Below are 10,417 nucleotides of genomic sequence, written 5' to 3' on the forward strand. Positions count from 1 at the left end.
GTATATAATTAATATGTAAACAACTTAACAACCCCCAAAGTGTCTAAGTCACGTGACGTGTCAGTGCAACACCGAAACATAAGAGTGGGGGAGAGGGAGCAAAGTGTGCCTGCTCTCTGCTGACACAGGAGCGGTGTGTCCAGCGACCTGGTTGTTTCGTTTTTGCCGTTTTTACTTACCTTGGATCCAGATGAAACCATTGTGTCCTTTGATGTAGTCTCTCTCTTCACTTGCATACCCACCAAGCAGTGGTGTGTGTGTGTCTAGAAAATTTTTGTTGGGGGGGCCAGGTAGGGGCACAGATTTGGAGAAGGGTGGCAGATGTAATTGGCAGATAATGTTAAAAAAAAATTCTACCAACCATTAACCATAATTCAGTAACCCTGTAAACCTAATAACCGAATGCGCTTTTAACTCTTATTAGAATGAGATTTTAACCACTACGGTGCAAAGTTTTTAGACACTGCGTTGATAAAGTACAAGAGACACAATCAGTGCTTTGTCAGTGTTTACTCAGCATTCAAGGACAGCAATATTTGCATAGTATTTTTACTGACATATAGTGCACATATGTTTTGAGCAAAAACATTTTTGAATATTTAACATACAATTGGCAAATTAGCCAATGCCAATGCAAAACTTTATCTGCCTGTTAAAAAAAGAAGATAATCTTATTACAAACTGCTGTTTGATTTTTAAAACAGGAAAAAAGTGGAGAAACAACTGAAAAGACTAACATTTGAATAAAACCTGAAAGCAAGTAAATACTTTCTATGCTGCCTTATGGTAAACTTTGGTAATATTGATGTATAAAGAACAACACTAGCTGATGATGACATACAGTCAGCTGGCATGGTGACACTGCTGGACTGGGACAAAAAAATTGGGCATTTTGACTAGAGACCGGCCCACCAGGTATTAAAGCCAAAAAGCCTTTGAATGAAAACAAATGCTGTTGTGACAGTGATGTACACTGTCTTGTTGGTATATGTATGATTTCTATACATTTTACGTCAGATAAAAACTTTGTTCGCAAGATTCAGATAATTATTTAATAAAAGCTAGATATTTTAAATGAGAATAAGAAAGAAAAGTATTTTTTGTGCCCCCAACTCGTTAATGAGGAACAAATCCTCATTTCATCCTATGATAACAGCATTTTCACCATTTCAGCCAGTGTGAGTGGAGAACAGCCAAGTCTCCTCCCTGATAAACCTCCACATGTACCACCGAAAACAGTTAAATTACAGGGAGTGCAGAATTATTAGGCAAATGAGTATTTTGTCCACATCATCCTCTTCATGCATGTTGTCTTACTCCAAGCTGTATAGGCTCGAAAGCCTACTACCAATTAAGCATATTAGGTGATGTGCATCTCTGTAATGAGAAGGGGTGTGGTCTAATGACATCAACACCCTATATCAGGTGTGCATAATTATTAGGCAACGTCCTTTCCTTTGGCAAAATGGGTCAAAAGAAGGACTTGACAGGCTCAGAAAAGTCAAAAATAGTGAGATATCTTGCAGAGGGATGCAGCAGTCTCAAAATTGCAAAGCTTCTGAAGCGTGATCATCGAGCAATCAAGCGTTTCATTCAAAATAGTCAACAGGGTCGCAAGAAGCGTGTGGAAAAACCAAGGCGCAAAATAACTGCCCATGAACTGAGAAAAGTCAAGCGTGCAGCTGCCAAGATGCCACTTGCCACCAGTTTGGCCATATTTCAGAGCTGCAACATCACTGGAGTGCCCAAGAGCACAAGGTGTGCAATACTCAGAGACATGGCCAAGGTAAGAAAGGCTGAAAGACGACCACCACTGAACAAGACACACAAGCTGAAACGTCAAGACTGGGCCAAGAAATATCTCAAGACTGGTTTTTCTAAGGTTTTATGGACTGATGAAATGAGAGTGAGTCTTGATGGGCCAGATGGATGGGCCCGTGGCTGGATTGGTAAAGGGCAGTGAGCTCCAGTCCGACTCAGACGCCAGCAAGGTGGAGGTGGAGTACTGGTTTGGGCTGGTATCATCAAAGATGAGCTTGTGGGGCCTTTTCGGGTTGAGGATGGAGTCAAGCTCAACTCCCAGTCCTACTGCCAGTTTCTGGAAGACACCTTCTTCAAGCAGTGGCATAGCTGGACTGGCCATCGGGCATACCGGGCATTTGCCCGGTGGGCCGCTGGCGATTTTTTGTTTTTATGGGCCGATGGATTTTTTTTTTTTTTTTTTAGGAAGGGTATATATAATGAAAGGTGTTGGATTGGCCAATTGGTCATGATCGACTCTGGGCTGGACCAATTACAACCGAGGAGGCTGGATGCACCCTCCCCCTTGTTTAGCAATCACATGATTTTCGCGCATTGCATGCCGGGAACTCGTGGCATAACAATCCAAGTACTGCATCAAATGCAAGCATTTGCAGCACCGCAAAACGTTCATTCTCCGGTTCCAATACCTTCTTGTTTTTTCTTTGCCGCACAAAAAAGGAATGTACAAAACGAAGGAGAACAATGCCGGTCCGTACAAAAACATACTCGACGAAAAGTCAAAGAAAAGATACGAGGAAAAAATCAAAGGAGTGAAAGGGTCAGACCCTTACGAGCACACAGAGTGGACAAAATACATTAGCGTGCTGCCCAACTTTCACCACGCTCATATTTATAATTATACGCTTCTTGGAGTGAGTGCATACACTCATGAAGTTTAGTAACTTCAGGTCACTGCAACAAGCCCAGGACCAGTTTACCGACGGATGGGTACAGGACCTTGAAACGCACCGTGTAGAACGAAAGACCATCGTACGAACAAAGTTTACCAGTCTCACAAATCGTCTTCATAAATACACATTCGTTAACAGTTTATTAATATAACCTTTGAGCTCAACGGTAATTAATTAGTAGTGGAAATAATTTCTGGTAGCATCACAGAAATGTAGCAGTGACAATAATACTGTATGCTGTAATCGCACTGGACAATTAGTGATACAAAACAACTGTTTTATCCTGTGAATAAAAGAATATGTTTTTGTCAGTGTACCATGGTAATAACAGAAGCGAAACGCAATATTGTGTCAGGACAATTCACTATTTATGCACAATAAACAAAGGAGCATAGCGCGACAATTTCTGTTCAGCGCCAGACTTGCTTGTAACCTATATCACCAATTATGTTAAGAAAAATGACGTATTAACTACTACAAAACTCTGACCTTTGTGGGAATGGAGCAGACTAACATGTGAGCTGGAGTGTTCTGAGACGTTATATTTGGTATATCCAGACCATCAGCTCTTACTTCAGAAACATGGCTTAAAAAATTTATCTTCAACGACGTAATCCGATAAAAAAAAAAAAAGGATCTCTTTACCCGTCGGCTTTCCGTGGCTGTCATGCGACCGGCTATTGCAGTTACAACAGCTTCTTGCCATTTTTTTATTGCTGTGTAACTGAGCTCAATTGAAAGCCTGCGTGCGCTAGCACCTCTTGCCACAAGTTCCCAGAATCCTTTGCGGTTTTACCCCTGAATGACGTCACATTTTCAATTTTTATCCTGGTCGGCCGTTCTCTAGTCAAAATGCCCGGGCTGATTTTTTGTCCCAGTCCAGCCTTGAGCAGTGGTACAGGAAGAAGTCTGCATCCTTGAAGAAAAACATGATTTTCATGCAGGACAATGCTCCATCACACGCGTCCAAGTACTTCACAGCGTGGCTGGCAAGAAAGGGTATAAAAGAAGAAAAACTAATGACATGACCTGATCTGAACCCCATTGAGAACCTGTGGTCCATCATCAAATGTGAGATTTACAAGGAGGGAAAACAGTGCACCTCTCTGAACAGTGTCTGGGAGGCTGTGGTTGCTGCTGCACGCAATGTTGATGGTGAACAGATCAAAACACCGACAGAATCCATGGATGGCAGGCTTTTGAGTGTCCTTGCAAAGAAAGGTGGCTATATTGGTCGCTGATTTGTTTTTGAATGTCAGAAATGTATATTTGTGAATGTGGAGATGTTATATTGCTTTCACTGGTAAAAATAAATAATTGAAATGGGTATATATTTGTTTTTTGTTAAGTTGCCTAATAATTGTGCACAGTAATAGTCACCTGCACACACAGATATCCCCCTAAAATAGCTAAAACTAAAAACAAACTAAAAACTACTTCCACGAACATTCAGCTTTGATATTAGTGTGTGAATGTGTGTGTGAATGGGTGGATGACTGGATATGTAAAGCGCTTTGGGGTCCTTAGGGACTAGTAAAGCGCTATATAAATACAGGCCATTTACCATTAATGAGTTTTTTGGGTTCATTGAGAACATGGTTGTTGTTCAATAATAAAATTATTCCTCAAAAATACAACTTGCCTAATAATTCTGCACTCCCTCTAGTTTGAATATGAAATCAGGGCTCAAACTTCTTGTTCTGAGACCATTTCTTTATTTTTCACACCAAACTGTTTAATAAGACAAACTTTACACAGAGTTCATCAAATATAACTAACGCTTTAACATTATCAGGATTTCATAATGCAAACTTCAAATCAACAAGAAAACAGCTGCAGAACATGTGGATCAAAATGATTTCATTAAAACAACATGTGGACTTCAACGATACAGTAAATACACTAAAGTGAAAGGAGGAGCCAAAAATAGATGTTTAATAGAATTTGAATTATTTAAAGGGTCCTTATGTGTGCTGCCGTTTTTAACGTTTAACATTTCTTTGAAATGAATACATTTAAAAAAAAGAAGTTAATTTTGGAAAAACTAAGAAAGTTCAAATGAAAGAAATTGATATATATCTATATCAGTAATTTTGATCGCCCTGCATGTAGTGACAGTGACAGAGAAGCTGCATGTATAGATGTACATATCTATACATGCAGCTTCCTAAATGTAACATTCAGGATTATTCACTGCAGGTCCAGAAATCAGAGCTACCTCATCAGATCCAAATGTGACATCAGCTGACACTCTTTACATGAGATTCCATCTGAACTCTGTGGAGCCTGATCTCAAGGTTTTTAAGTCCAACCCTGAAGCCAGAAGAGGATCTTTCTCTCTCTTCAGATTCATTGTGATCCAGTGATTTCAGTCCTACATGATCAGGCTGATGTTTGCACAGAGCAGATAATGAAGTGAATGTTTTTGCACATTGGTAACAGTGAAACAGTTTATTTACAGCGTGGAATCGTTTGTGTTTGGAGTATGAACTGAGATTCCTGAAGCTCTTGTCACACTGGTCAGAGCTGAAGTTCGCTTCCATGTGTGTACAATCATGTTTGTTACGATGACCTGATTGTGAGAAGTTTTTGTCACAGTGTCTGCACTTGTATGGTGTCTCTCCTGTGTGGATTTGCTCATTCTTGTTCGTTAAGCTCACGTGCAGTGGTGAAGGATGACCCACACTAGTCACAGATGTGCTTTTTAACCCCACTGTGGAAGAGTTCATGTATTTTTAATGTACTTGGTGTGTGGAAGCCTCTCCCACATTCTTTGCAGTAGTTCATTTTGTCTCCAGTGTGTCTACGTTGATGCGGTTTAAGGTCCCGTTGATGATTGGAGGTTTTTCCACAAAGGTCACAGAGAAACGTTTTCCCACCACCACAGTGACGACAGGGTTGAGAACTGGATCCATCTGTGTTGCTCTGCTTCTAAACAATGACAGCGTAAGTGATCTCTGCCAATGTCCAACTACGTTTTACTGTTTACATTATAACACTCAGCTTACCGAGCGAAAATGACTCTTCATTTTTCCAAACTGTTCATTCAGTATAACTCCATAAGTTTACTGATTAGACTTGTTCCAAACAATCAGGTTAAAATTACAAGATAAAAAAATCAATACATCCTCACAGTAACTGCACTTGTAGAGTTAATTTCTGGTGTGGATCTGTTGGTGTTTTTTTCAGGTGATGTGGAACTTTAAAAGTCTTCTCACACAGTTCACTTTTGTAAGGTCTCTCCTCAGAGTGGCTAAACATGTGTCGTTGTAACTGTGCATCTGTTGTAAACAGTTTCCCACACTGATCACAGCAGGAAACATAATTTCCAGTGTAAATCCGTAGGTGAATATTTCGGTACTGTTTGTCACTGAACCTTTTTCCACAAAAATCGCAGCTGTACGCCTTAATTCCAGAGTGGGTAACTAGATGCTTCTGTAAGTTTCGACTTTGAGCAAAAGCTTTACCACACAAGTCACAGTAGTGTGCTTAAACTACACTGTGGATGAGTTGGTGTTTTTTTAAGGCTCCAGCCCGGGCAAAAGACTTTCCACACAACCCACAGCTGTACGCTTTAACTCCACTGTGGATGAGTTGGTGTCTTTTTAAGTCTCCAGCCTGAGTAAAAGATTTTCCACACAAGTCACAGCTGTAAGGTTTAACTCCACTGTGGATGAGTTGGTGTGTTTTTAAGCCTCCAGCCTGAGTAAAAGATTTTCCACACAAGTCACAGTTGTAAGGTTTAAATCCACTGTGAATGAGTTTGTGTGTTTTTAAGTTTTCTGCCAGGGTAAACCACTTTCCACACAAGTCACAGCTGTAAGGTTTAACTCCACTGTGGATGATTCTGTGTGTTTTTAAGTTTCCAGCCCAGGTAAAAGACTTTCCACACAAGTCACAGCTGTAAGGTTTAACTCCACTGTGGATGAGTTGGTGTCTTTTTAAGTCTCCAGCCCGGGTAAAAGACTTTCCACACAAGTCACAGCTGTAAGATTTAACTCCACTGTGGATGAGTTGGTGTCTTTTTAAGTCTTTAGCCAGGGTAAAAGACTTTCCACACAAGTCACAGCTGTAAGATTTAACTCCACTGTGGATGAGTTGGTGTGTTTTTAAGTTCTCTGCCTGGGTAAACCACTTTCCACACAAGTCACAGCTGTAAGGTTTAACTACACTGTGGATGAGTTGGTGTTTTTTTAAGGCTCCAGCCAGGGTAAAAGACTTTCCACACAAGTCACAGCTGTATGCTTTAACTCCACTGTGGATGAGTTGGTGTGTTTTTAAGCCTCCAGCCTGAATAAAAGACTTTCCACACAAGTCACAGCTGTAAGGTTTAAATCCACTGTGCATGAGTTGGTGTCTTTTTAAGCTTTGAGCCCAGGCAAAAGACTTTCCACACAACTCACAGTTGTAAGGTTTAAATCCACTGTGCATGAGTTGGTGTCTTTTTAAGCTTTGAGCATGGGTAAAAGACTTTCCACACAACTCACAGCTGTAAGGTTTAAATCCACTGTGGATGAGTTGGTGTCTTTTTAAGGTTTCAGCCAGGGTAAAAGACTTTCCACACATGTCACAGCTGTATGCTTTAACTCCACTGTGGATGAGTTGGTGTCTTTTTAAGGCTCCAGCCTGGGTAAAAGACTTTCCACACAACTCACAGCTGTACGTTTTCTCTCCCTTTCTTCTGTGAGGTTTGTCAGCCTCCTGAGAGTGCTGACTTCTTGCTCCATGTTGGTCCTGCAGTGACAGAGGCAGTGAGTGAAATGCAGTCGTGGAACAAACTGAAACTCCCTCCGTCAGTGGAATCAAACATGTCAACAAACACATTGCTGGTGTGTTACCACCACCTTCTGGTGATAGTATCACATTACAATGATGTAACCAAAACTAATGACATGGCCTCCTTGTTCACCTGATCTGAACCCCATTGAGAACCTGTGGTCCATCATCAAATGTGAGATTTACAAGGAGGGAAAACAGTACACCTCTCTGAACAGTGTCTGGGAGGCTGTGGTTGCTGCTGCACGCAATGTTGATGGTGAACAGATCAAAACACTGACAGAATCCATGGATGGCAGGCTTTTGAGTGTCCTTGCAAAGAAAGGTGGCTATGTTGGTCGCTGATTTGTTTTTGTTTTGTTTTTGAATGTCAGAAATGTATATTTGTGAATGTGGAGATGTTATATTGCTTTTACTGGTAAAAAATAAATAATTGAAATGGGTATATATTTGTTTTTTGTTAAGTTGCCTAATAATTATGCACAGTAATAGTCACCTGCACACACAGATATCCCCCTAAAATAGCTAAAACTAAAAGCAAACTAAAAACTACTTCCAAAAACATTCAGGTTTGATATTAATGTGTTTTTTGGGTTCATTGAGAACATGGTTGTTGTTCAATAGTAAAATTATTCCTCAAAAATACAACTTGCCTAATAATTCTGCACTCCCTGTATGGATGAGCCCAGGATAGAAAAGATAAAGCTGCTGTTAACGGGTTTTTAAAAACCAAGCAGCTGAACACACAGTTTCAATAACAGTGTTGTGTTGTCTGTGATGTTTTTCTCACCTTTTGTGTTGAAGACATTTTTCCTCTGTAGTGGCTGAGCTGAGTCCAAATGGCTGAAATTGTTTCTCTGCTGTTCCAGACTCTTCTGCTCCTGTTACTCCTGTTGTAAAAAAAAAAAAAAAAGTATCGATCGATATCGATATTGAACCGTTTGATACAGTGCTTTCGGTTCGGTACGCATATGTATCAAACAATACAAAATTTTAATTTATTTTATCAACTTTTCTTCTGATGATGCTGTCTGTGTTGAGAGCTCAGTGGATCTGCATTCGACTACTCCGCCTAGGCTCCACTGTCGAGCGCAGATCCACTGAGCGCAGCACAAGCTAGCAAGACAGTAGCTAAGCTGGTTGCAACATGGCAAATTGAACCTCCCCCACCCTCATTCAGATCTGGACTTTGGAACTATTTTGGTCTTCATGTGAAGTATGTACGGTGGCCCCTAGAGACAAAGCACGTACAAACTCCAAAACACACGCAAACTCCAAAACACTTGCAAACTCCAAAACACATGCAAATTCCAAAACACAACGGAAGTGCTCCAGGACGCTAGGGGCAGTGTTGAGCTTTTGTTACCTAGTAACTACACAAGCCAGGAAGTACCAATGACCGGATTTGGGGTCTGCAGCCTTAAAGGCCGCATTTTAAGGCCGATTACGTCACAGCGACACGACAAAGACTGTCCCAATTCAAAGGCTGCTCGAAATGCAGCCCTAAAATGCGTCCTTAATTTCCCTGAATTTTAAGGATGGGTCGGTGTAGCCTTCATGGCCCAACATATCCCAGACTTCATAGCGCGGCAGTGGTGTGGACAATTTTGCCGGGAAAAAAAAACGGCGGAAGCGGAGCGGATGAAGAGTAAACTTTCAGAAGTAAGTACTGAATATTATGTCACTTATTTATGCGCAAATGTTTTTATAATGAAGAACATTAAAACATCACTGTTGGCCACATGTTGGGAAAGTTATGTGACATTAGCGATGTTTGTACTAACTTGGTTTTAAAGCCTTTACTTCAAAATATACGCCGTACAATAGTTGACTTTAATCTTACAGAGAATGTGAGGATTTTGTGAATAATTAAAGTCAGTCATATATCCACAAACACAACAAGCTGAAAGTCAGTGAACCTGCTCGGTTTGCAGTCCTGAATATCACGGCACAAGCAGGATCCACTGCACTGTTAATGTGCAAATTCCCTGCTGACTCGGCCTCAGGATGTGTAGAGGCAAGAATCATATATATATATATATATATATATATATATATATATATATATATATATATATATATATATATATATATATATATATATATATATATATATATATATATATATATGCGCAGTATCTTAGCTGTTCCCAGGACTGCGCTCTTCTGGACAGAGATCTCCGATGTTGTTCCCGGGATCTGCTGGAGCCACTCGCCTAGCTTGGGAGTCACCGCACCTAGTGCTCCGATTACCACGGGGACCACTGTTACCTTCACCCTCCACATCCTCTCGAGCTCTTCTCTGAGCCCTTGGTATTTCTCCAGCTTCTCGTGTTCCTTCTTCCTGATATTGCTGTCATTCGGAACCGCTACATCGATCACTACGGCCGTCTTCTTCTGTTTGTCTACCACCACTATGTCCGGTTGGTTAGCCACCACCATTTTGTCCGTCTGTATCTGGAAGTCCCACAGGATCTTAGCTCGGTCATTCTCCACCACCCTTGGGGGCATCTCCCATTTTGACCTCGGGACTTCCAGGTTATACTCGGCACAGATGTTCCTGTACACTATGCCGGCCACTTGGTTATGGCGTTCCATGTATGCCTTGCCTGCTAGCATCTTGCACCCTGCTGTTATGTGCTGGATTGTCTCTGGGGCATCTTTACACAGCCTGCACCTGGGGTCTTGCCTGGTGTGATAGACCCCAGCCTCTATGGATCTTGTGCTCAGAGCTTGTTCTTGTGCTGCCATGATTAGTGCTTCTGTGCTGTCTTTCAGTCCAGCTTTGTCCAGCCACTGGTAGGATTTCTGGATATCAGCCACCTCCTCTATCTGCCGGTGGTACATACCGTGCAGGGGCCTGTCCTTCCATGATGGTTCCTCGTCTCCCTCCTCTTTCTTGGGTTTCTGCTGCCTGAGGTATTCAC

General features: G+C 41.4%; 1 protein-coding gene across 1 annotated transcript in view; it reads right to left on the reverse strand.

The window, feature by feature from the left end:
• Positions 1 to 3,777: 3,777 nt before the first annotated feature.
• The window catches only part of LOC146675725 (uncharacterized), a 23,821-nt gene continuing 17,181 nt past the window's right edge, over positions 3,778 to 10,417 (reverse strand). Inside the window, exons 3-4 of the mRNA XM_085400689.1 lie at positions 8,281 to 8,380; positions 3,778 to 7,448 (exon numbers count right to left, since the gene is read on the reverse strand). Coding sequence (XP_085256815.1) covers positions 6,204 to 7,448; positions 8,281 to 8,380 — 1,345 coding nt within the window. The 3' untranslated portion in view covers positions 3,778 to 6,203. The remainder of the gene's footprint in view (positions 7,449 to 8,280; positions 8,381 to 10,417) is intronic.

This window comes from Rhamphochromis longiceps, linkage group LG3 (genome assembly GCF_057381845.1).
Source record: "Rhamphochromis longiceps isolate RC_006_pf linkage group LG3, R_longiceps_female_GT1.1, whole genome shotgun sequence".
Taxonomy (NCBI): Eukaryota; Metazoa; Chordata; class Actinopteri; order Cichliformes; family Cichlidae; genus Rhamphochromis; species Rhamphochromis longiceps.